Source organism: Pollachius pollachius (assembly GCF_949987615.1).
Source record: "Pollachius pollachius genome assembly, chromosome: 6".
Lineage (NCBI taxonomy): Eukaryota > Metazoa > Chordata > Actinopteri > Gadiformes > Gadidae > Pollachius > Pollachius pollachius.
The window spans coordinates 13,761,999-13,789,614 of record NC_136939.1 but is presented as its reverse complement, the minus strand read 5'-3'; the positions used below and the strand labels follow the sequence as shown (position 1 = coordinate 13,789,614).

Here is a 27,616-nt window from a genome sequence, read left to right as displayed (position 1 = left end):
TACCAAAAAGACCCACTCAGAGTCTCTCCCTCCCTCACCCCCTCCTTCCCCCCCAGCGCTCTCACCGTTCCCCTGCTCTATGTTAATGTCTCACAGCCCAGGTCTCTCTCCCTCTCTCTCCCTCTCTCTGTCTGTCTGTCTCTTGTTGCTTATTGCCCTCGTTTCGAAGATCTAACAAGGTGTGTGATATCAGAGGTGACAATGATGTGTGTGTGTGTGTGTGCACGCGCATGTGTCTATGTGTGTGTGCGCATGTGTGTGTGTATTTGCGGATGTGTGTGTGCATGTGTATGCATGTGTGTGTCTGTGTGTGTGTGTTTGTCTGTGTGTATGTCTGTCTGTCGGAAGATTCAGCAATGATAAAAAAAAAAGACAAATACATAACATATATGCATTAAAAGTCAAACAGCATAGGAGGAGGAACGAGACATGAATCAAACAAGCGTTCCCCTCCCCTAACCGCCCGGGTGTCGACAGCGAAGTCGCTTGTCTGCCTTTCAGCGTGAGACCAAAGCCAACCAGCACTAATGTGTGTATGTATCCGTGTGTGGGTGTGTATTTATGCGTGTCTAGTACTGAGAGGCTGTGGAAGAGAAGGAGAGAGAGAGGGAAAAAAAAATAAAGTTTGTGCACTAACTGCTACCGCTTGCTAAAAATACATTACCCACATCTTTAGCTAGGATGCACTTGTTTTGAGTGGGGGGGGATGTATGTGTGTGTGTATATATATGTGTGTATGTGTATGCCTAGGAATGCGTGAATTGGCACAAGGCTACATTTTCCATTTGATCTTACGCCTCCATCGTTTTCTCTTTATGTCTTTCATCCACCTCAACACCGCAACTACGCGAGTCAAGAAGAAAAAAAAAAAATATATATATATATATATATAGATGTATGTATTTTAAACAAAATTCATGTCATGATTGTAATCATCCACTGGGGCAAAGTATGTGTATGTATATATTTATATATATATATATATATATATATATATTCAGAGACGTAAACAACAAAAACGGACACAAAGATCGAAACACGCAAACGATAGCTTAGTGTTTTGTCTGATGTGACCCGTTTCATATCGTATTTTGAATGGTTGTGCTAAAGGACTGGACAGAAAGCAAAAGAAAAACAAACACCAACTTAAAATTCTACCAGGGCAGTATGATTAATTAATTGAATCAACCATTCCCCCCCTGCCTTTGTGTACTTTGCGAAAAACGCTTCTTTGATTTAAAATGCTTTCAGCAGATTTGTATTCTCTCTGTTCTCTCTTAATTCAACGCAAAGTGGTGCTTAATGCGTATACGCAACACGCACTGTCGGGACCAGCATGACCGCCTTCAACAATAGACCAAACTCTGCTGTCTCGTGCTGCCACGGCAACGCCAGTGTTGATGACATCCACGTCCAACTGGAATGGAACCACTATGGAGTCCGCTACAGACAATCAATCCAAATGATGATAAAGTCATGGAGGACGCCGTATCGGCACGCGCCGCTCGACATAACATTTAGATCTGTCAGAGCCCCCTTTTGGTACATTTTACGTGCAAATCTTAAGGCACGCCGCAAACACGCTCGCAGGGGTTGGGATGAGTCTTACCCGAGTGGGAGAGCAAATGCATCCGGAGCCGGAGGCTGTCCAGGAAGCGCTTTCCGCACAGCTCGCAGCCGTAGGTCTTCATGCCGCTGTGCATCTTCCTGTGAGGACACAAAACACACGCACACACCGTCAGGACTTTGGAGGACAGAAGGGAAGACGCACATTGTGACAGAGGCAGGAACGGTTGACAAAGAAACGCCGGATAACACACACACACAGCACGTCTTCAATGTCAGGGTCGCAGGGTCATTGCACATGGACATGTAAACGTGTCGTTTCATCGTTTGTTCCGATTTCTAATCAAGGGGTTTATGAAGCGCAACAGGGTCATGAAAGCCTGACAATTGTTTTGTGATTTAAATTAATTTCTTCACCGGAGCCTATGCACATTATCACATCATATTCTTTTTCTGGTTATGAACTGAATACGTTACTGGCCACAGCAAATGATAATAGGTGTAAAAAGAGAGAACATTTCAAACATGTCAATTGGCTAACCTAGAAACACATGAATAAAGATCTTTCATCTTCAATTATCTTCGTTATTAAAATATTGAATCTACTTGTATCACACATTTCATATTCAAGGCAAAGTAAAAAATGTGCGTAGTGCGTGTCTTAAAAAAAGTAAAACCACACACACAAAGCAAACCAGGTCACTTTACCCTGGATTTTTCCAACAGTAAAATAACTTTAATTTAAAAAAAAGGTCAGAATTTGGCAACAAGACCCACAAATACACAAGAGAATCCTGAAGGTCAAGTAACTGAATGACAACAACTAACGTCAAAATTCAGCCCCGCAATTCATTGCCATAGTTACCCAAAGCAAAAGCAAAGGCCATGGATTATGCCATGGCCATACTTGCTGAATTATAAGGTAAGACGCATTGCCAAACAACACAACTAGTGAAAGTATTATTCTCCGAGGCAGAGAACAAAAGTTTGGGGGTGCCAGCATGCCTCTATAACAGTTTAAATACATTGTGGAAAAGGCCCTGGCTGGCATGTTGAGGGTGATCGTTGAGCAAATGGAAAGGCAAATGAGCTTTATTAGCATGCTTTCAGCCATCGGTAATCGCTTTCAAAAGACGCCCTTAGCTCATTGTTTGCACACGCAATGTAAGCCGTTGCGAACATGCGTCTCAGATGCGGGGGGGAAGACATATGTTGCCGTTCTCACGTTATCCGGCGCTCTCCACACCCTAACCGCCGGCGCGACGCGATGCTCACGTCAAGCCCAAAGCGCGTGAAGCGAACAAACATATCGGACAAGCGTGGAGAAGTCTGTGAATAAATGAATTTATAGCGTTCAGATGTTTGTTTCTCCGAGGACTATGTGGAGGCAAAACATCTGTACGCAGTTAGCAATAGATCACTGGAATCTCAGCTGAATGTTAACAGTCAACAGTCTGAAAAAGGCTGTGCAGTAGTAGGGAGTCTATTATTGATACATTGATGAGTAGTCAGGGGTGAACAGGAGGAGCGAGGGAAAAAAGGAGAAAAACAGAGAAAGACAAATAGATGGACAGATGCTGCAAGAGGTTGGAAAGACCACTTGCACGTTCAAGGTTGAGAACGACCCCTACGCCCCACACTCTCTCTCTCACACACAATCACACACACACACACACACACACACACACACACACACACACAATCTTTTCCAAAGGCTTTATGTCCGCCTTCACTCTCCCTATTGTGGCGAGCCGACAGAGCAGAGATAAGGTGCAGGTGGACTTATTAAGGAGGTGAGCCCAGGAGCAGGACGAGCAGTGAGTCGCCCACCGGCACTGTGTCCCCTGAGGATCAGACTGCACACACCTGGCCTAAATACCGCTCCTGACACACAAATTGTAGGAGGAAAATCACAGTGAATCTCAGCATAAGGAATAGTTTGTTATTTGTTCAGATACTACCTATTAAGGACAATACAATTTATTATAACCTCTGCAGTTTTAGAGGTATTTCCAATCAAAATCATGGCGTGCGTTTCTGAGCGTATGAACTGAAGCCCAAGGTTGCAGCCGGTTGCATTACATTGAAGTGCACCGAGTGGAGGGAAATAAAGACTGCCATCTTTCAAGTATCTGAACGAAAGATCTTAACCCAGACTAAAGAAATGGTGTGACATAAGATATGGGCAAGATATACAAGGTTATATGAGGTCACGTGAACACCACACTACAGCGGACCACTTCATCCACACAATGACATGAATGAATTATCGCTAATGCCCGCTAATAAGTTGGGGTAACGGTTGTAGTCAAACGCCAGCCGTGTGTATGTGTGTTTGTGGGGGGGGGGGGGGGGGGGGGGTTCTAATGGCCATATTCTAGTTTATGACCCTGGTCCACCGACCCCCACAGACCTTCCAACACCCAACCCCTCCCCATCCAGATGTGACCGGGTAAAACCAGAGTGTGTGTCGGCAGTGTGAGAGACGCGTTTGTCTCCGACACATGTGCCCGTGCATATAGAACTGTTCATTTATGAACGCCATAGATGTACCCATGTACTTTGGGTCAGATGCGCGCGCATAGAGAAAAACACGGTACGGATATGTATGTGCGTTGGTATAAATTTGAGGCACATGCATATATATAAATATATTTGTTTGATGGTGGTTTGACACTGTGGGGCATTCGGAAGAAGGCAAAGAGGTGGTGGTAGTGGTGTTGGTGGTGGGGAAGGGAGGGGTGATTTGAAACAGACTGACTGTAGCCATTAAGGAAGTTGTCATAAAACTCTCTCAGGCCATTTACTCTGTTAATAATCGACTTTGTCCAACACTCACTTTTTGACAGCAGCAATAAATTTGAAATTTATGTCAACAAAACATATGCCGCACACCTAAGTACCCCACTTCCTCATAAACCAGCCGCAGACAGACTATGCGTGTGCGTGTGCATGTGTGTGTGTTTGTGTGTCTGAAATGTGAGATAGATTACAGGCATAGGTTATTGTGCCGTAACAGCTTGCTCCGTATAGCTAGACTTTGTTTATTTTCCCTCTCACTCTGTTAGCCGGTGGACTCGTCGACCATACATCATCATACCTTCTGACACGCGTGTAGAGAGAGAGTGATAGAAAGACAGAGGGAGAGTGAGAGTGAGAAAGAGAGGGGGAGAGTAAGATGGATTTTAGATATAAGAGAATGCCTTAAAGGAGCGGTGTGAAAGATTATTTAGTGTTTGGTCTCAAGCAGTTTACAAGATGGGAAAATAAAGTTTAATTTGCAATACATTTCTGTGCTATCCTTCACTGCAAGCACAGTGGACAACCCAAACCTAAACGCTTCAGTCAAATCACAATACATGTGCCCTTGGCCTTTTTTCCATCTTGTTTATCGTTTTTATTTAGATTTAATTATTTGCCATAAGGATAAATTGTTTGCTTGAAGACAAAGATATAAAAATTCTCAAACAGCTTATATTTCACGAAACTCTATAGACGAACTGCAATCATTTATTTATTCAGCTAAACATTGTTTTTTTTTTCTTTTATGTATCTGACAAAGTGTATTGAGAAGAGAGCGAATTAAGGAATTAGGTGTTCGGAAACCACAACAAGTCTGTAGCCGTAACGACAGTTGGGCACGGGAGGAGAGAAGAAGCCTAATTTTTATCACCAGCCTCCTCATCGTGGTTCTGGAGCGCGTATGTGTGGTACCAATTAATCTCCATCAGCATGCAACACTTCTGGGCCTTGTTAACACACACAGAGCTTACTTATTGCATTACGGGACCCCCCCCAACTCAATCCTAATATAGAAAGGGAGATAGAAAGAGAAAGATAGAGAGACCAAACAAAACACAGACAGACAGACAGACAGACAGACAGACAGACAGACAGACAGACAGACAGACAGACAGACAGACAGACAGACAGACAGACCAAACGAACGAACGAACGAGACGGAAAGAAATTACAGATAGTGAAACATAGAGGGACAGAGCGAGAGGACAACCAGATAGACAGACACAGAGAGATGGACAGAGACAGCATGAGAGAGAAAGAAAGTAAAAGTGACACAAAGAAAGACAGAGGCAGAGAGGGAGACAGAGAGAGCGAGAGAGAAAGAGAGACAGTCAAAAAATAAAGTTAGCTTTGAGCACTAAAACAGCAAAACCTCACACTGCTTGGTACAAAACGCTTCCATTATAAACCTCTGCCTTAAACACCCCAAGAAAAACAACAACAATCTGTTATGAGTAACGCTAAGTGTTTGCTCATTCTTTCAAAGTGTTCTGGCCTGGGTTCATATTGCGCCCACACCGGAGCGGAGCCCTGCCACCACCGCCATTAGGCTCAATGGAAAAGAGGCTGCGGCACTAAACAGGGTTATGGATAATAAACACAGGTTAATAAGCCTTGAGCTCCCCGGCTTGTTTTAGTTAACAGACAAGATGATGCATCTTTTTGTAATACAGCCATGGCTACATGTGAAACAGAGGGAAGCAGAGAGGTGGTTGTATTTTATATATTGTTCTAGCCTCATGGACTTTTGCTCTTGGTCAGAACTCCCTTGAAAAAAAAATATTTTTAATCTCCGGGGGATTAAATAAAAAAGGTAACAAAAATAACGGAATAATAATATTTTTGCTCATTCTTTATATTGAGTCGGTCATATTCATGTAAGAGCGCAGAAGGTGAGTCTGGGGATGGAATGTTGACGGTAAACTCAAGATAGGTATCCTGACGTTGAGCCACCAGACCCGTCACGCCGTGAAATGAAAATGTGGAGAAACGAAGGCAGAGGATGAGATCATGCCTCCGTTGGCTGCTGATCCTAATGTGGTGCTATGAGCACCCGCCCCTCCCACGTTTCGGTATTCTCCTCTTGGCTGGCGGAGAGGTAGAGAGAGAGAGGTAGAGAGAGAGAGAGAGAGAGACCGAGAGAGACCGAGAGAGACCGAGAGAGAGAGACCGAGAGAGAGAGAGAGACCGAGAGAGAGAGAGAGAGAGAGAGAGAGAGAGAGAGAGAGAGAGAGAGAGAGAGAGAGAGAGAGAGAGAGAGAGAGAGAGAGAGAGAGAGAGAAAAAAAACAGACTGAAATAGAGCACAAGAGAATGAAAAAGAAAAGGGTGAGAAAAAGAGAACAGAGGGGGGGGATCAAGATGGAGAGACTTTTTTCACAGCGATGCCCCTGTCAATCACCGGCGGACCACTTAATATAGATCAAGTCTTGTGAAAGTCACACAAAACACCCCCTAAAAAAGAACGCAACACCTACATGTGGCCGTATCATTACGAATTTAAAAACCGCTTCAAAATTTCAAACGCGTCTCACTCATTTGTAACCCAGCCCCCTCGCTCCCTTCTGCCTGGGGTGTGTGTACCACCGCCCATACAAAACAGCTGGCAGCATACAGACACAGCCGCCTGTACCCGCACCAACGCAGAGCCCCACATTCACATTCAAACCGGGGCAGTGGTTTTTGCAATGGGTCCGCTGCAAGTGAACGGCGGTGACGGGTTACAAAAAGCTCAATTTCCCTCCCTCCCTCTCGGCTGACCACAGACACCAGCACTCGACTGCCGCTGTCGTTTTACCGCCCTCCCCAACCCACCCCACCACACCCGCGCATTAAAGCATTCCATCACCCAACCACCCCCTTACCCACCCACCCTCCACCGCTCATCTCTCAGGCTTTGCTCCATCAAAACGTAGTGCCGGCCGGGCGCGCGGCGACGGTCAGGGCGATGCAGGCTGTTTATCCCCGCTTGCTCCCGCACATATCAATGAATGGTCCCCGCCCCCCCCCCCCCTTCCCCGCCTCGATGGGGAGGCGGGAAAAGGGGCGCAGGGCGAGGCGGCTGCTAGGCATTCCAGCCACACGCGCGTCGATGAGTAGCAGGGGTAAGACAGACAGACAGACAGACACACACACACAATTGTTTATTTACTGCCATGTTGAAATGCTTGAAAGATTGAATGCCTGTACTGGAAGCTGAGAAACTAAGATCACGGTTGATTATAATTGGCCCCCGATACTGAGGACAGTGACGTGTTGTTATTAAAATATCCTAACTATAATTAGGTAGATAATAGCGTTTTGAGCTGAACGTCGCGGCACAGTTATTTTCCAACACAGCGTATCACACACCATTCGTGACTCGTGTTCACGTTTGTTATCCAATCAAAAAAGACATAATAAATAGTGCATAATTGCACTATTTATAATCACATTACTACCGCCGTCGTTGTCGCAGTTCGAGAGTGTGATTGTTCACGGGCCATTCCTGGGACATTCGGCCTTTGTCTGTGTCTTGGCGGTACGGAGCACAGTAGAACGTTCACAAACTGGCAGGCAAAGACATATGACTTGACACCTGTCTTTACTGAATTACGCAGTTATGTACACTGACACAATGTTCAAGATCATAGACTACAGACTAACACATTTATAAACAAATAGAAGAGGATTTTGGGCTTACTGGCACTTTAAGTGCCTAAGGTGGAGAAAACCCAAATAAAACATCCAATCGGTTTGCGACAGAATGTTGGAGCTCGACCAATGGCTCAGGGGTATATAGGAGACCGAGTTGTGCTTGCTTAAGATAAACCAAGATATACTTAGCTCCTTGGTGTCTCCAGCAGATAATAATGGATTTTTTTTCCTGACACATTTGACCTGGAAGTATTCCTACAAAAAGGGGGTTGCTTTTGGAGTGAGGAGCAGTCATAATGAGAGCACAAGGGATCACACATGAACTAAACCAAAATATTGTCTTTTGGACGGTTGAAAGACGCTCTTGCGACAAGGCATGACATAAAAAATCCACATCTTTGCCAAAGCAAACTCCAACTCCATCTCTTCCTCCCCCCCATTCTCCTCATTTTTGTTTTATCCGGCACTCTTTTCACAGCATCTGAAAATAGTGTGTCAAAATGTGTTTTGTATTTTATTTAGTTTCCCTTTTCTGCCTTGACAATGTAAGTCGGGCGCTTTTCTCTTACATTTTTTCTCCACACATCTACTCCCTGTTCTTTTCTTCACTGAGATGGGGTTAGAGTGCATGTTTGAGTGTGAAGGCTACCCTCACACACACACACACACACACACACACACACACACACGGACGCTTTTAAACAATGCTTTAGTCGCAGCTCATGCATTATGCATCGGAATCACCTTCCATCAAGTAGCAAAAAAAAAAAAAAGAGCAGAACTAAATAAACGTCAACCTCAGAGAAGTCTAACTTTAGCTGCTGTTTTGTATGGCAGAGAGAGACAGAGTGGGGGATAGAGACGTGTTGTTCCGTCGGCACCAGTCATAACAAAAGCCGAGCGGGAGCACCTGTTACATCAATAAAATGCAGCGTTCCACCAACAACGGGGGAAAAAAGGAAAAACTACCTGTGCCATAGCGGAAAAAAAACTCACAAATAAAGTGACATAAATGCAAATGGCAACGTAGAAACACCATTTCCCTTGGGTGTTTGGTGGATGGTGTGTTGGGTGGAGGGGGGGAGGGGCGTACTGAGCGTGTGATGGGGATAGCAGTAGGCGTTATTGGGGTGGGTAGGTGTATAAATCTTCCTTGGGATCCACGGAGAGGGTTATTTGCCACAGTCAGTGTGACAGCTGCCGCAATTTTGCAGATGTTGGGCCTGCAGAAAGTTCCCCCCGCCAGTGATGCCGCAATCTGGGCAGTGGTTCTCCGATGTAAACAGCCTTGTTTGTCCCGGTTTAGAGGGGGAAAAAAAAAAAGAGAGAGAAAGCCAGGGATGTTGTGGGGGAGGGCGGGGGTGTATAGGATAGAGAGCCGAAAACAGGGCTGTTGACAAGGTGATTATTTCAGGAGTCTGTGTGTGTGTCTCTCTCTCCCTCTCTGCATGTGTGTGTGTGTCTCTCTCGCCCTCTGTGTGTGTGTGCATGTGTGTGTGCGTGCGTGCGTGTGCTCGCTCTCTCCATCTCTCGCTCGCTCACTCTCAGACTGTTATGCAACGCTACTGGGATTGGCTTACTGTAGCCGTTCGGCTATGGCAAACAGGTCACATTCTAGGAAAGAGACAGCTCTGTGGGAGGGGATAGTGGTGATGGTGCATGCTTTGTGTGTGGTGTGTATTTGTGTCAGAGTGTGTGTGTGTGTGTGTGTGTGTGTGTGTGTGTGTGTGTGTGTGTGTGTGTGTGTGTGTGTGCGCGCGCGTGCGTGCGTGTGTGTGTGTGTCAGTTTCTGGGGACCCTGTTGCTGTTCGTGAGAGGCCTACAAATTGACAATTATGAGCAAAATGGACTCCATCTTTCTTCACGGAAGAGTTCTTGGAATAACGGGTGTTTAGAAAGAAGGGAGAGGGGGAAGAGACTGTTTAGTTTCAAGCCTTATTTTGACACTCAAGATAGCCGTAGGCAGGTTGTTTTGATGTGTCTGACCTTAGCAACCCAGTGTTTTGGAGTATGTGCCACCATGGCTGTGTGTGTGTGTGCGTCTATGGCTGTGTGCCGTGTGTCTATGACTGTGTGAGTCTGTGTGTGTGTGTGGACGCTGGGGGAGGTTAGGGTGGCAGCAGTGGTGTTAGGCCATCTACGCTTTCATTCAGTGCACGTCTGCTAGCCCACCGTGCACGGTGGGAGGGAGGGAGAGGGGGAGAGAGGGAGAGAGAGATTGGGAGAAAGGGAATGTGTGTTCCGAGAATACTTTTGTTGTGATTTTTATGTGTATGATTTTAAAGCTCTCTTTTATGTTTTTCATTACATTGGTTTAGTATTGGATTGGGTTTTATAACAATTGAAATCTCATAAATAATAAATAAATATTGTACAATTCCAGAATTGTATGACTATATACCTTTTTGTCTTTTGGTCGGCTTATTGACCTTTTCCTGGTGGTTAATTCATTTTATTAGGGGCCGGTTGCTGGCTCAACCTGCTAGTGAACGAATCATGTAGGCAGTAGCAGGTTGTGGCGACCAAGGTTCGATCCCAGCTGTGGTCCCAAGCTACACCCCATCCCATTGTCTATTTAATGACTCTTCTTTAACCCACCATCATGTTTGTTTTCCCTGTCCATAAAGGCACAAAAAGCTGATATATAGTCCCAAATTCAAGATACATTAATTCATAATGTAGATATTACTTTTAGACAGCTCGGCTCGACCAGTTTATTTTGACACTTTTTTGAATTAATCATCAGTATGAACTGTAGTCACAGGGTTGAAATAGAGTAACGTAATATTATGGGTGACACATTATAACAGGTCACACATTTAAAAATAATAGGATCAGACCCTGGTTCATTTACCATCCCAAGTAACAGGAGAGAGAGAAGGGGAGGGAGAGGGGGGGAGAGAGGGAGAGAGAAAAAGTGAGAAAGAATGGAGAGAAAAAACAAGGAGACTCGCTTAGACAGGAGGGGTAGACAGAGGAGGTGTTGGGGGGGGGGTATAAAAGTGAAAGTAGGGGAAGCAGGAAAAGAAAATACATAAGCAAACCAGAGACGAAAAGAAGTTGAGGGGAGAAGAAAAAAAAAAAAGGACGTGCTGACAGTTTCTTGGCCGGAGGCACGGAAGACAGGAATAACTCCAGACTCAGACGAAGAGACAACTCCTCTCTTTCTGACCCACGCAGCACCCCGTGTGTTCCTTGTGGGAGTGTGTCTGGGCGGGTGTCTGTGTGCACAAGGAGCCGACTGTTGATCAGCTGGTTCTTATGGGATGGTGGGGGGGGGGGGTGGTGGGGGGGGGGGTTACAATAAGCGTGGGAGAAGGAGCGTGGCTAGCGGTGGGGAGGCGAGGTCACCTCCAGGCTATGGCGACGCAAGACACCCGTGTGTGTGTGTGTGTGCGGTTACTGGTCAATGTCTAGCGGTGGTGGCAACGGCGGTGTGTGTGTGTGTGTGTGTGTGTGTTGCACCCGACAAGGGCGAGAAAGAGGGAGATCGATCGATAGGGCGTGGCGTTGTGGGCAGACAGACAGAGGTCCTGTAACCAAAACACCAGCATCTCAGCTTCTTCCCACGACTGATAAGCCAGGGGGGCTCCGTCCTTAGGAAGGTGCATCCTTTACGGACAGACTGGAGGGACCTCTGTTTATAAAGGCCTACTACTGCAGCATGTACGGAGAAGTGTATATAATATTCAATATACACTGGAACTTCATACCCTGTATAAACTACTATAGTTCTAGTAATATAGTGTACAGTATACATTATACTATCATACGAAATACCCTGAATTAAGTCCTTTAGTCTGGTACTATAGTATATATGTAGCAGTGTATAATAGACACAATACTATGGTAGTATAAGTACCGTAGTATACTAGTGCTGGCAGTGGTCACGGTGTATAACATACACTATAGAGTGTATACTATGCTTATTCTATATAGTACTAGAGTATATTGTTATACAATGGCATCTACCGTATATGGTAGTATAGTGCATAAACCACAAGTACAACGTACATCGTAGTATTGTATAGTTTATACAGTACTCAAGTATAGTGCATATTGTAAGTCAAGTGCACAACTCGGCACCATGAGACAGCCACAGCCTGATCCAGAGCGTGTATAATAAAACCATTGAAATGTTGGAAGAAAATCTAACAAAACAAATGTGACAGCCCTTCTCGGAGGAAACAATTGTGTTTTAAAACATTGCGAGCTGCACGCCAAAGTGAAATGGATTGAACGGATGCATATTTTCCTCCACTCCACTTTCACAGACAGGGCATCTGTGGACACTGTCATGTGGTGGTTAAATATTGCCAGCCTAGTTGCTGTTTTGTTTTCTGAGGGGGCGTGTGTGTGTGTGTGTGTGTGTGTGTGTGTGTGTGTGTGTGTGTGTGTGTGTGTGTGTGTGTGTGTGTGTGTGTGTGTGTGTGTGTGTGTGTGTGTGTGTGTGTGTGTGTGCGCGCGCGTGCGTGCGTGTGTGTGTGTGTGTGTGTAAGCGGGGGAGAGATTGGACCAAAGAGAAAGGAAAGCGCGGCTGCCAAAATCTATCATATATACACAATGAGTCCAATAAGAATGGCTGTGCAAATGCACCTGGGGTTCCCACCCACCCACAGACAGACAGACAGACAGAGAAAGTGACAGAGATCAGACCAAGTTAGAGAGAGAGGAAGACAGAGAGAGGTTCTGAGTATACATTGGTTGGGGGTGGAGGAGGGGGCGAGTGACGGAGCACCGTGCCGTCTGTGCAAACTCTCCTCACCTCCACCCCTCCCCTCCGCCTGTCCATTCAGCAGATGCCACGCTACACACAGGGTAATTAATAGCCCAGTGGGCATTGGGTGTCAGAATTAGCCCCGGCGACAGCCCACCACTGCACACACACGCAACCACATACACATACACACACACACACACACTGTGCCAACTAGCACTGCTGCCTGCATCTTGCCAATCTCGCCAGAGAAAGGAGGCTGGTCTGTGTGTGTGTGTGTGTGTGTGTGTGTGTGTGTGTGTGTGTGTGTGTGTGTGTGTGTGTGTGTGTGTGTGTGTGTGTGTGTGTGTGTGTGTGTGTGTGTGTGTGTGTGTGTGTGTGTGTGTGTGTGTGTGTGTGCGCGCGCGTGTGTGTGCGTGGGGGGGGGGGAGGGGGGTGGGTGGAGAGACATATTGGTTCTTTCAGTCTGGAGGATGATGTGTTGGTGGTGGTGGTGTTTTGGTTGTGGGTGGGGTGAGGGGCAGCTGTCCCGTTCCCCCCTCAGTATTTGCATTTACATTACCGCCACTACTCCCTTCAAATCTCCCTCGATCCCAAACAAATACGTTGTTTGTTTGTTGGTCTGCGGCGATTAGCGATGTGATGTGAATTGGCAACGGCACTGCATCAACAGACGGCAGTTACTAAGACTCAATATCAGATGCAGCGTTATGTAAAGTGTTAAATAAACTACCCGTCTAATTGGTGACTAAGTCAATGCGTCTTTGTGTCAAATATATAGCGCTCAGTGTTTAGCTCACATGGTATTCTTTGTATGTTTTATTTCAGCGTCTGTTGTGCATTTGTGCACAACCATCCAATCCAGTGTATGTTCACTTGATTTTGCTACATGTCTGACAAATATTGAAAATGTTGACATCGGCCAAGGTCAAGAGGGAAGAATCTGATAGGATATTAATGCTATTGATGATGTTGAACATTCACATCATCCTATCAGAATCTTTCCCGCCATGTCCCTGTCGTTTTAACAGTCAGGTATGAATCAGGGCTAATACTTGTCATTTAGGGCCAGCTAAAAAAGAGAGTAGAAGTAAGGAGTTAACTAGAAAGTTAAGATGGCAGCCATCTACGGAGCGTACTACCAGATAAGCCGGTCCATTTAGTGTCCGACTCCAGCACCTAAAGAGTGCAACGATGCGTCTGCGATGTGTGTGTGTGTGTGTGTGTGTGTGTGTGTGTGTGTGTGTGTGTGTGTGTGTGTGTGTGTGTGTGTATGTCACCATGATGCGTGCAAAGTGTTCCTTTAAGCACTGGCACAGCAGCGAAGGTATAGTGGAATCACCCCAACCCCCACCACCACCCCCTCCACCGTCTCTTCTTCTTCTTCCCCAATTGGCCGACTGCAAAGAAATGGAATCACTTTCTTAAGGCAACACATCTCAATCCTTCCTAAAACGTCAACCCCACCAACTCTCTCCCCCCTCCTCAACACCACCCTCCTCCTCCACCCAGCGCTCTCTCTCCCTCCCTCCCTCCCTCTACCTGGCGTGTTACCCAAGACAAGCAATTTACCCTCACAGAACCCCCCCCCCCCCCCCCCCCCCCCCCCCCCCACTGCCTGCTGTTTGCCTGACCCAGAGAAAACAATTTCAGAAGGGGTCTTCCCGTTGCTCTCCCCAGAACCCAGGCCCCCCCCCAACCCAATGTTTCTCTCCACCCCCCTCCATCGCCACTTCCAGCCCAAAACCGGTAGAATAAAAGGCAACCGGTGTGAGGCACAATACCTTTTTTTTTTTTTTTTTTTCTTTCTCCACCTCCCCCCCACACACACCAACACCCCGCCTCCATTCCTCCCGAGAAGATGAATTGGCGGGCTGTCAGCCAGGGACAGGCCGAGCAGCGGTGTTTCTGTAATGGGACACTGGATGTGTCTTTGATTAATGGAAGAGCCGCCACGAGCTGTTAGGAAGCCCCACCCGCCGGCCCGGCACCCCCGCCCGCCGAGAGCGATTGAGCGGCGGATACGTGCCGACAGATATGTGGAGGAGGGGGGGGGGGAGGTCCCTCACCGAGGCAGCAGCAGATGAGGAGGGGAAGGGGGGGGGTGGGGTAAGGTGGAGGAAGTGGAGAGAGGGTTACGGTATCAGGAGGAAGCGAGTGGGGAGGGGGGCGGTAACAAAAAGGCAGGAGGAGGGGGGCGTGTGAGGACATAATCCCGTGATATTTGTTTGGTCAACACTGCACTGTCGGGGATGATGCCGAGTAGCATGATTATGGCAGGTGTTTTGCGATTGACACATTGCAAATGTTGCTTCTAGAATGGTTTGCAATGCCGTCTCGACCATTAGCCGACTTGTAATGGTATCGGGTGAATGTCAACCATCTTGTCCGCTAATGTATAATGGCTCTGGCAAAATTTATATTGACGCGATAACAAAAAAAAAGAAGCTAAGCGCCATATGCGATATATGAAGACTGTGGCCGTCCGTGTGCAGCATCGGACATTACCATAATTCTGCAGTAGGGCAGCCTAGCTTGTTGTGACGACCCCCGGAGCGGAAGAAAGCTCCTCAGGGAATAAGGGATATAATTCTAAATGGGGCCAGAACACATGTACCAACTAGTCTATAAACATTCATGTGGAAACGTCCTTAAAAACAAGAACAAGAAGTTACAGTACCAAAGGATGGCATCCAGTCCCTGTCCTTATTTATACACGTCCAGCAGGCCTGAATTAAACTGTACTAAATTAAAACTGGAGAAAGGAGAGGGAGGGAAAAGCCATTTCCCGGTGCGTGCAACCACAGAGGAGAGTGTGGAACGGAGCGCAGAATGTCTCTCACTGACTCTGCTGTTGTTGTTCTCCATCTGGCTTTTCTGGCAAGGCCATCGATGTCTGAGAATGAAATGTTCTCGTACAAAATGTATCACGAGTGAAAGACCCAAGGAAAAAAATGAAACACATTTTTTCTTTTGTATTGTTTTTGTCTCCGTGTTGTTTTTGTCTCCTTGGATCCATTTAAAAATCCGTTGTTTTATTGGACGTCTGCTAAGGCTATGTTTTAAAAGGAGATAAAAAAAAACTATTTACAAGTGTAATTACACACATAATTCTCTCTTTCTGCCCCGTCGCTCTGCCAGACCATACATGCAGAAGTCCCTCATTTAGAAACATGGCTCCAGCACCGATTCAGGGACCCACTTCCAGGATTTTAGACTGTTAATCCAAGGCCTGTTTATAAACAAAGTGTAGTGAAGACGTTACCAATTTACACTGTAATAACCAGCTCTCCCTCTCTTCATCCCTGTCTCTCTCTCATCATCCCTCTGTCTGTCAACCCCATAATGAGTTCAAACAACTGAGGTCAGACCCCCTCCACCCCCTCTCCCTGTGTGTGTGTGTGTGTGTGTGTGTGTGTGTGTGTGTGTGTGTGTGTGTGTGTGTGTGTGTGTGTGTGTGTGTGTGTGTGTGTGTGTGTGTGTGTGTGTGTGTGTGTGTGTTGGGGCTTGGGATAAGGACAGGGGTCTGTTTATGTTGGCCCTTGTTGCATCCAGGGTCAGGGACTTCATCCCAAGGGAGTAAATTCCTTGCCTGGAGCATGACTAAAGGTATGTGAACCATCTGGACAAAAGCGCCACTAGGCCCACAATGGGCCTTTCTCCCCACCAAGGCCATGGGTCTAGGACCCAGCCATGTGGGCCCTAGACCTGGCCTGGAGCGGACCAGCCAAGCAGTGGCGTCAAACTGTGGGCACACGCACCTAGATAACCATCACCAAGACGCAAGCCTCTGCCCACAGTGTGTCTGTGTATGCGAAAGAGGGTGAGAGTGTGTGTGCGTGGGTGTGAGTAAGAAAGCAAATGTGTGTGCAAATGTGTGTGCAAGTATGTATGCGTATGTGTGGTTGAGAAGGAGAGTGTGTTTGTGTCCGTGTGTGCCTGTGTGTGTGTGCTGTGCTGTGCGTGCGTGCGTCTGTCTGTGTCTCTGTGCTGCCTTGTGTAGTAAGACATTTGAACCGGTCTCATGATAGCGAGATTGCTTCTGGATTGTGTAAGCAAGTAGGTAATGAATGAATAGCCTATTTATATGACACTCTCAAACTTTCCAAACAATGAGCCAATACAAGCCAACCGACACTCACACGGCTCCTTGCCTGCATGTGCGCACACACAAAAGCAATGCACACACACCATATGAATCCTCCCCACATATCATAATCTAGATTAGGATCTGGACAAGCCAGAAGATAATTCCTAACTCCACTCGGGTCACAGAAGTACACGGTGGCAGAATGTTCTACCGAGGCTTGATTACACTTGTGTTTCAGGGGAGGGACGGTTGGCTAATAAAGTCTCTCTCCCTCTCTCCCTCCCTCCCTCCAGGCAGAAATTTAGCCTTTCCTTTGCTTCTGAAACAAGGCACATTGTTTTAAGCCTGGTTGCGCGAGGTAGAGCAAGATAAAGAAAGATTGGGGGGGGATAATATGGGCCGAGAGGGGTTACTAACCTAAGTGCAAATACCAATGCAGACCAAATAAAGACCTGCCTACAACTGTGTCAGCCCCGCCTGAAAGCCAGTGTGGCAGACCCCCCCAAACACACGTACAGGCACACATGTGCACACACACACACACACACACACACACACACACACACACACACACACACACACACACACACACACACACACACACACACACACACACACACACACACACACACACACACGTCTCACACCTGGCGTGTTACAATGAAAAAGGTGCAGAAAAAGAAGGACAGCAATCTCAACCTATTGATTATCTATTTTTTTTTCCACCATGTCCTCAAGGATAAACGCTCTGTCCGCACATTTTTGCATGTCAAAAAGTGAAGGTGTTTGCTGGTGGTTTAAGAGCAGATGGGCAACGGTCAAACTAAAGTAGGTTTCCACTGTAGCCCAGCGAGAAGGGTTAGCAAGGCGGAGGTAGGAATTTATGATGTACTGGGAGGTGGGGCTGTCATGGTGCTGGTGGTGATAGTGGTGTGGGGAGTTGAAGTCTATCGGTACAGAGGGGTCAAAGGTGAGCTGCTTGCACTCAACAGCTGTCCTAAAAGCACCCGAGATAAGAGCTGAAAGCATCCTGTTACTGTTTGCTTGTGTCTATGTGTACACTTGCTGTGTGTGTGTGTGTGTGTGTGTGTGTGTGTGTGTGTGTGTGTGTGTGTGTGTGTGTGTGTGTGTGTGTGTGTGTGTGTGTGTGTGTGTGTGTGTGTGTGTGTGTGTGTGTGTGTGTGTGTCAATTTCTAGTCCCCATGGGCAAATAGATAGAGGAAAGCTTGAACAACCAGTGTCTCCTGACCCCGCCTGCCAAAACGACATCGGAAAGTTGGTCAGAGTCTTAGAAAGAGAGAGACAAAAAATTAAAGATAAAGACTAGATTATAGGACCATGGGAAGGAGGTCAAGGCTTGACCGGTGGGCCAGGTCATTCATCAACCCCTAATGGCCAGAGCTTTATGCTGTCACGATGAGTGACCTTTGTGTTGGGGGAAGCGGTGCGTAAAGCGCCTGAGACAATGGCATAGGCATTCAGAAGAAGGCATCCATTTTGAATACGTCAATTGTCTGGGAGGAAGTTAAGGTATGTGTGTGTACAGGAAGAGGGGGTCGAGAGGGTTGGGGGGGCTTCTTTAAAAGCAGATTGTTTGTATATCAGCTCTGGGTGATTGCTTATCTCTGGCTTTAAAGTGACAACCCAGAGACAACAAGCGGGGGGATGTGTGTGTGTGTGTGTGTGTGTGTGTGTGTGTGTGTGTGTGTGTGTGTGTGTGTGTGTGTGTGTGTGCACAATGGAGTGGTCAAGAGAGGTGGGTATTGGCCTGGGACAAGTGATGACAAGGTCTTGCTTAGGCATGTCTCGTGGCTTTCAAGGGCTCAGTCTTTTGTGCTGCTGGCCCTTACTCCGATAATGCACACTGTCCAGTGCCCAGGGGCTGACAGATCTATTTATGTTCAATTGACAACGTCAACCTTGAAAATAGGTCTGACCAGGTCGTCCTATCCACTTTAGAATCATCCTAAAGCTAAATGCAAAGCTAACCAAATTTCTCTAATATTCATAATATCTAATATTGGGAAATGGCTTTTCCCTCCCTCTCCTTTATCCGCTCTTGACTGCTGTTTAAAGTGCCTGTCTCAAAGAACCCAGGCTCCCTCGGTGACATTCAATGGCTGAGTTATTTGTCTTTTCAACCATAAAAGCCCTACAGTGGGCAAAGATGGGGTGTTTTCTGTTCCAGAGACTCAAGGTGATGCCGTCCTGTATTTATGCTCTTCGAGTCCCGCATTACGACCGTCCCCTAACCATGCCGGCCCCCGGCCCTCAGCAGAGCCAAGCAGACCCTTCGCTGGCGATTGACTTAGCGTGCGTGCTAGTCCTCCAGGCCAGGGATTGTCGGACCGCAGGTCGGGTGCCTAAGCAGCAAGCCATGGAGCCCTGACTACTTGGAGACATTCACTTGTTTTTACCCGATTGACTGTTTAAACATGTTTTTTTTCATATGTGCAACACAGTTAATAACTTAATTTTGATATTCACATTCATTTGATTGTTAAAGAACTGGATATATTCAGGCTTATTTGTAGGTAAGTGGGCCCCTGAAGCTGAGGGTCAACCTCGACGGGTACCTGGCTAGATCCAGTTTGAGGGAGGCTGTTCCAGCCCACATAAAAGAAAGGAGATTGCTCCAGTTAAAATGTGGGGCTGCTACCTTCGATATGTGCGAGTTTAATTATTCAGTGGTTACTGTGTTTGTGGTTCCCAGTTTTTTGCTGCAAGACTAAAAAAACTCTGGTCTCTCTGTGACCTTCAGCCAGGACACCAGAAAAGGTTTACTTAAACATGGTTTAATGAGGCAAGGTGGACCCGAGCATCAGGAACTAGTGAGCACTGTAACCGCAGCATCAACATAAAGGCCCGATGTTGTCCTTCGCTTGTCCTGATGGCTGAAGTGCAGTTCTCTGATGGTATAAGCTGACTGCAACCGTCAATGCATTCTCTTTACTTATGATCAGTTATGACATCTTACCTTCGTAGATTAAGTAATGTTGATGGCAAAAAAAAAGCTAGAGATATTATAAATATAAAATATATTTTATAAGTATTTTTATCGAACCGTTTTTGATTCATGCAGGGAAGTATAAGCACACCATACAAACTGATGTGAAATGCTTTTGTATCCTGCTCATTCTGTTTAAATGCATCTAATGGACAGGAATATGTATTAGGCATGCATGCACTGCAAACCACATCATCAGATTCAAAAGGTGCACACATGCACCCCACTAGTTGGCAATTGTCGGAAACTAAGTGCTCTCTGGTAAACTCAATTGTGTGCCAACTGCTTTGGCAAAGAATAAAAAAAGCCCACATGTGTAATCTTCAGTCCTTCCTGATTTTGATCAGACCCGTGACAAAGTAACCACAGTAAGAGCCACCCTTGCAACAGCCTCGCAACAGGAAGTGTCTCCTGCCAATTGTTGCCATCCAAACCCAAACAAACGAGTACTTCAGGACAATATTAACACGCATGTCATAAGGAAGGATAGGCATTATTAGGATATCAGCATATCAAATCAATATCCATGTGTACATGTATCCATGTATTTGCATCAGGTTGACAACGCAGTATGCAGTCTTTATAACACCATGTACTTAACTTTCATCAACCCTTCTGCCCTCAAAGTAAATATTAATTGAATGATTAAGACAATAAACATGGATGATCCAATGCAATTTATTATAAACAGTAAATCTGAAAGACGATTTATCAGCAAGACCAAAGAAAAACGACAAAGACAAGGCGCCGTGTAATTAGAAACAGGAATCACCTTTTCTTTCAACCACTTTCAATGAAAGTTTTGGCTTAGCCCAGGTTGGCTGTGTTGATGCAGTACATGTTTCTCCTGAAAACACCACAAGAGCAGATTTTTTTCTCTCCCCTGTCTGGCTGGTTACAAAGCAGGCCTCTGCACAACCATTGGTTGCTGGCGGCTCGTCCACCTCTCTAATGCTTCCCGATAACAGGCAACCTTGATTCTTCCCCAGCATCGCTCTGAAGCGGAACAACCAGCCTCCTTTCAATAGACTCAGCTGGATCTATTTTGGTTTAGCATTGGCACACCAATGGGGATAAAGTTAATAAAATAAATATGAATCCATGGCGTGTGATATTTAATTACCCTTTAAAAGGCTGGACAGCAACTGAAAGCACATCCACAAATCTTCAAAGGGAAAAAGTTTAAAAATTACAATTTAAGAACATACTTCCAAGAGCAGCCAGATGAAAGAATTCAATCGTTGGTTAACTTTCATCCCTGCACTGAGTCATTAAGTGCCACTTTAACACTCAAATTCATATAAATATTGTTTTTTAAATATGTAAAGTGCTAATATCGTCTAATAATTCAGCCAGGGGCAAACCATTTACAAGAGGCTTTTTTCACTCTTTGCCCTGTTGAATTGAATGATTGTTGAGGCACAGACTGAATAGTCAAGGTGGTACTCTAGCACTAGCAACTGATAAATGCATGAAGTCTTAGCAACTGTATTTTCTAACAACGTGTTCCATCGAGCGATGGGCACACATCTCATCAAGTAGACATTCTCAACAAGGACGACCGCTATTCTCACCCTCTCGAGAGCACAATTAACACCAATTAAAACCGCTTCTGACATTTCATTCATAGAATTAAAGGATGAAGGCTGTTCTCCCTTTTACAATCGCACGAGTAGAGGACTTTACGCAATCCTCTGGCGAGTCTAAAGGAGAATTAATTTGGGTAAACCTTAAAATTAATGATTCATTAATAGCGAGCATTTTCTTTCACCCCCACTACCTGAATAACTTTTAATTCAGCCTGCTGCATTCAAGGTAAGCGTCCTCTCTCTCTTTGCCCTATCGCTCTCTCTCCATCTCTCTCCCTCTCTCTCGCTTTATCTCTCACTCTCTGGAAACATCAGTAGCAAACACTAACACATACTCACATCGGGAAAAATATGAATAAAAGAATGTTAATGACCGGTTTGTGAACCTCTGAAAGCACCATCAAGAACCACACTGCAAGAGAGAAGAGGGGTAAAGGCGCTCGCAGTGATTAAATATGACATACCACTGATTTACCACTGAACAATAGGGTAAATTAGTTTGTGTGTGCGTGTGTGTGGACCCATCGACATAGCATCTGAACCAAAGAAAAATGATTTTGATGTAATTCCCAAATGTATCAGAGATAATACTAAGTCTGCCATGTTAAATTGACAACAATTATTCTATGGCTCCATTGCGAGTGTTGACTTTAATCAATAACTCGGAGCCTGGTCAGGTTGAACGCGTAGGGTCCTCTTGTCACGCAGGAATGAGCAACAACACAAGGCTGGACAGTCTGATACGTGTGAAGGCTGCATTTGTGACGCGAGCCATGCGTAGCACCAAGCAGACTGACACGTGTGACCTTATGAACACAAAATAAATGGCAGTAGGCTCTTCTTAAAATAAAAATAAATAAAAATAAAACAAATTAACATAATAGACTGGAGAGTGCTAACCGCTGCATCTAGCGAAGCTAACATCCGCACGGATCATAATATACATTTAGCTTGTTGGGACCAGGGTCTGGGATTATACGACTAATTGTTTTACGAGGTTCCGTTTTATCGGGACTGCTGTTCTTGATCGCCGTGGCAACATCTGTCAACGGCTTCATTCTTGTGCAGGATTACTTATCCCGGCAGCGCTGCAAAGTAGCCCGGCCGTCGCGCTGGATGCAGGCCAGTAAGGTTCCCCCCGTAATCCAATTTACGAGTTGATTTTGTGAGGAAGGAGCTTAATTTGTCTTTTGCTGGATTATATTTGGCTTTGTGTAAAAGGTCGTTGACGAGCGCGTTGCACGGTGAGGTCAGAGACGTTGTTTGTCATATTAAAACGGAGACTCGATAAATCGTGATGTATATAGACACACACACGGATATATTTTACAGGTTTGTGTTTTTTATAGGCCTCATATTAACCTTTTCACATGGGCTGTCAAGCCCCAAGACGATGCCATTTTTATTTACTTTTCGGGGGCGGGGGGGCTGGTTGCATGGTGCAGAAATGTTATTTATTTGCTATACGTCCATGATAAGATGCATTCGAATTTACAGAGGATAAATATATTTCATGCAGCAAGCACTGTCAATATGAGATGGAAAGCACATGTCTCACCCTTACAGTGTATGCCGGGTTATGTTGTGTTTGACAGGAGTAACTTGTGAAACCTTGATTTAATTTTGCGGTTGACGGTGCATAAAACGTGTCCTATTTCAGCACCTGCACCATACAGGATAACGTATGGGTGGCAAGCTGGGAACGTGCATGCTGCCCGGCTTGGTGACATCACGTCGCTGCTTTTTTACGTTTAATAAAATGTCTAGACGGAAGGAAAAGAGGGGAGCTACCAAATGGGTTCACACTTTAAGAAAAAGGCAACAAACCAGATATTGATAGACAACAAATGGCAAAGTGGGACCCGACAGTCTCTGGGAAATGGGCTTAGGGCTGGTCATGGGTAGATAGGAATCCAGCTATGTGCAGCAAAAGGCTGAAGTCATGCATGTAGTTAGCATGGTGCTTAAAAATGTACACACACGGCACCGACTCATGAGCGTGACCTAAGGAGAGGCGAGGGAAAGGAAGTAATACACCGAAGAAACAAGGACATAACCAATTACAGCCCAACACCTCTGCACACAATGCTTCCTTTGGCCTAATAAAATCATAAAAAAGGAACTGTCAACTCCTTTTTCTCCCGTCTCCCCGGCCTCTTTGAACTGTCCCTCTTTGGGATACAGCTGCGTGAGACAGAATCAAAGAGCCGACAGACATGGCAGTGCGAACAGCGACAGTCTAGTGCTAGACACCGTTTTACACTCCCAGCGACCGACAACAAGACGCGCGCTTTGAACAGCGTACAGAAAGGTGAAAGAAAAAGAAAAGTTATAAAAGAATAAAATATAAAAAAAAGGGGATTACAGATATGTATACGGAATACAAATGGGGTACCCTGTCGCTCCATGTTGAGTGTGATAGGATAGAGGCACAAAATGGCGGCGACGGAATTTGCAGGGAATGTCTTTGCTAAAGCATGAGAAAACAGCGAGCAATTGAGGGTCGGCTCGAAGGGGACACAAAGACACAAACCACTGCTAATGCGGATGGCGAGCCAAAAGAAGGAGAAAGGAAATGTTGTACGCCGGCCAAAGAGCGAAGGAAAGGCCGATGTTTTCACAACATGTGATAAATATACAGTTAAAGGACAACTATAACCCGTAAAGAGAAACGATAAACTATCATTTGTCGGAGAAGGAACAACAGAACAGCAAAAGTGTGGTTTTCCAGCAGAATGTGTCCTCTCCTCTTCTGTTTAGGGTGGAGTGTTTTGGAGGTGTGAGTGGCATTGTGTCAGTTGAGGCAGTCCAGCTCTCAAAACACATCTAAGGTTGGGCAATTAGTTCCAGTGCCACTATTAAATGTGCTGAAGGGGCGCTCGCCACAGGGGGTTGAGGGCCCCGACTCAAAAGGCCCTTGGACTATCGCCGGGGATGGGAAGGGTGGGGGGGAGAGGGGGAGAGAGAGAGAAAACGGGGCCAAAAAAGGTAGGTGGGTCAGGACCTTGAGGCCATGTGAAAGTCCTGCCAGCCCTACTAAACAAGATCCAGATCAACTATATATGATCCAGCACTACTAAACAAGATCCAGTCCTACTAAAAAAGATCCAGCCCTACAATAAACTAATGAGCCCTACTAAACAAGATCCAGTGCCACTATATAAGATCCAGCCCCACTGTATGTATGTATGTATGTATGTATGTATGTATGTATGTATGTATGTATGTATGTATGTATGTATGTATGTATGTATGTATGTATGTATGTATGCATGTATGTATGTATGCATGTATGCATGTATGCATATAAACCTTCTTCGGCAATATGTTGCAGTAGGTGACTTATGGGACAGGACAAGCAAACTAAAAATAATAATGTACTCTGTTCTAAAAATGGGAAGTCAACATTTAAAATATTTACAAAGGAGTGATGGTTTTTGCTAAGCCTGTGATGCCCTGTGGCGTGTACGTACGTGCGTGTGTGCGTGCGTGCGTGCGTGCGTGCGTGCGTGCGTGCGTGCGTGCGTGCGTGCGTGCGTGCGTGCGTGCGTGCGTGCGTGCGTGCGTGCGTGCGTGCGTGCGTGCGTGCGTGCGTGCGTGCGTGCGTGCGTGCGTGCGTGCGTGTGTGTGTGTGTATGTGCGTTTGTGTCTGTTTGTTGATGTGCCATTCAAAAAGCCCAAAAATAAACCTCTAAAACTGGCCAAACTGGTTTTGGTCCTGCTGGTAAACAAACAGGTTTATATTTAACCATTCCTCAACAGAAGTACTCGGACGTCCAGAGAGTAGAAGCTTTGGGACCTACTTCATAACAATGGTTGGGGGGGGGGGGGGGAAGGCAGTCAGGAAGGCAGATAAAAAGAGAGTGAGCAAACAGTCCATAGTTTGGAAGACAGTGAGGATATATGAAGACACGCGTGAGCAGATGAGATAAGCCAACTCTTTGCCACATCTGCTTGTGAGCTGTGAACGGGGAGGTCATCCCGCCGCTGCCTCCTCTACCTGGACGCTGTCCGGGCAGCCCGGAAAAAAGGCTCTGCATGTGCCGTGAAAAGAGAGGGTGGTGAGAAAGGTCTGGGGTGTGCGGCTGCCCCCCCCCCCTCCCCCCCCCCTCTTCCTGTCTGCTAGGGCCACGCTTGGTGACCTCTGACCCCCCCCCCCTCCCCCCCTTCTACCACTCTACAACTCATTGTCCGGCTTCCAAAATGAATAAAAAAAACGGAAAAATGTGACCAGGACCAGAGCTGGACCGCTGTCCTCCGCTGGCCCAAAGAGCAGTGCTCTCTTCCTACAGAGCGTCGTACTGCGTCGCCCCTAATGTCCGATATGGAAGGTGGATGCTAAGAATACACCAAGATTACATTGGATTTCTCTGACAGATGGTGCGTCGTCCCCCCCCCCCCCCCCACACCCTCCCTTCCCAGTAGCACCGTTGGCAACTCTCCATTTCTTAATGAAAGAAAACAAATAGGAATGGGGTTGGTAATGGATCTGGCAGGATTAGGCTAAATAATTGCACTTTAGCGCACACTGAAATACAGACTTTATGATTTTTTTCGCAAAAATGGGGTGGATAAGCTCTTTTTGGGTTTTGTTTTATCTCTGTTGGAATAACATTTGTTTGTGAATATTGATGGGAACGTCCTGTGATTTTAGCATTGGCACGGACCGGGAGGATTACCGCAACGCGATGGATGCCATGATAGATAACAAGAGAGATGACCTAAAATACTCTGCACACACAGTATTGAGTTGCAAGAGAAAAAGGTTTAGTTCCCTTTCACTGTAGGTTTTGTGCTTGTGTTGCACGATTGAGTGCTTACTTTCCCCCAAATCCGTAGCACAGCTAAAGCTAGGCACTGTTGAAATGCAATATAGGTCACTGAGTCACACTGGACAAATGCAAACTGACAGAATTGTCTTTGCAGCCAATCGTAATAGGTCACTAAGTCAACCACCGAAGACCTCTTTGTGGTTAGCAGCAGGAGACATTGGGACAGAGAGTTAACCAGTGCGACTGGTTTCTACTGTCCATGTTGGCCCCTCTTCCATCGGGGGGGGGGGGGGCATTTCTGCTGCAGGCAGCCACTATTCCTTTGCTGATCAATAGTTCGCCTTTTTCCTCTCTCTGGGAAGTCCTACCCCCCTCCGGCCTTCCCACATCTCACTTTTCTCTATTCTCCACGCACACACACACACACACACACACACACACACACACAATAACCTCTGATGCCCCCACCCTGTATGCTCTTTGACCTTTTCCTGAGGCCTGGCTGAGCAAAAACAGTGCTCCTCCGGCTCTCCAAAAAAACCATTAGTCCACAAGTGGCTCCTGTTTCACTTGGCCAATGAAAGGGTCTACTGTAAATAATAGGTTTTGGGGAAGGGGAGTGAGGGTAACCCTGTTCCCCCTACACACAGACACACACACACACACACACACACACACACACACACACACACACACATTTGCATCCACCCTACTGTAACAGAGCCCAGCAGAGTTCACAATGGGCTCTCTCATGGGGTCTTAAGAGTGGCGTGGTCGAGGTGGGGGCTGTGGTGTTGTGGTGGGGGGCGCAGGGTCCTTCTCCGTCACCTCCCACTCAGAGCAGGATTAGGGGGTTTGGAGGGGGGGGGGGGGAACTGCCCCCGTTAGGTCTCTTTTGGCTGTGGGGGTCATCACCCCAGCCAACACCACACACACACACACACACACTATAGCCTTTGTCCTCCTCCTAGGGAGCAAGAGAAGCGGAGATAGGGTGGGGCGATGTGTGGGGGGGGGGGGGGATCCTTCAGCTCCAGGCAGCCGATCACATTTTGCCTCATGTTGGATCGAAGCCTTTAAAAAAACCTTTTTCTGTTTCTATTGGCCAGCGAAAACATCCCAGCATGACCACTAAGCCACAAGTCAGTTGCTCTCCCGCGCTCTCTTCTGGGAGACATAATTGAGATGCAATTCAGCTTTAAATTTCAGAAACAAAATCATATTCTAACCTGAGAATACAATTTGCACTGCTGCCCTACACATTGACCCCCTACTATGAAAAACAACAACAACAAAAAAACACAACAACAAGTGGTTGTGTCCAGGGCATGAGGGTAAAATGGCTCGTGTTGGCATAGAAACCCAGAGAGAGATAAAAACATGGAGCAGAAGAGAAAAAATAGATACTGACAGGCTTTAGAGTCAGAGGTTAAGTGAA

At 46.3% G+C, this 27,616-nt stretch overlaps 1 protein-coding gene across 2 annotated transcripts in view; it reads right to left on the bottom strand.

The window, feature by feature from the left end:
* Positions 1-27,616, bottom strand: part of zbtb16a (zinc finger and BTB domain containing 16a) — a gene marked incomplete at its 3' end in the record, with an annotated part of 101,205 nt that overhangs the window by 59,943 nt on the left and 13,646 nt on the right. For both annotated transcript variants that reach the window (XM_079738564.1, XM_079738565.1), the window contains exon 3: positions 1,610-1,707. In XM_079738564.1, coding sequence (XP_079594690.1) covers positions 1,610-1,707 — 98 coding nt within the window. The remainder of the gene's footprint in view (positions 1-1,609; positions 1,708-27,616) is intronic.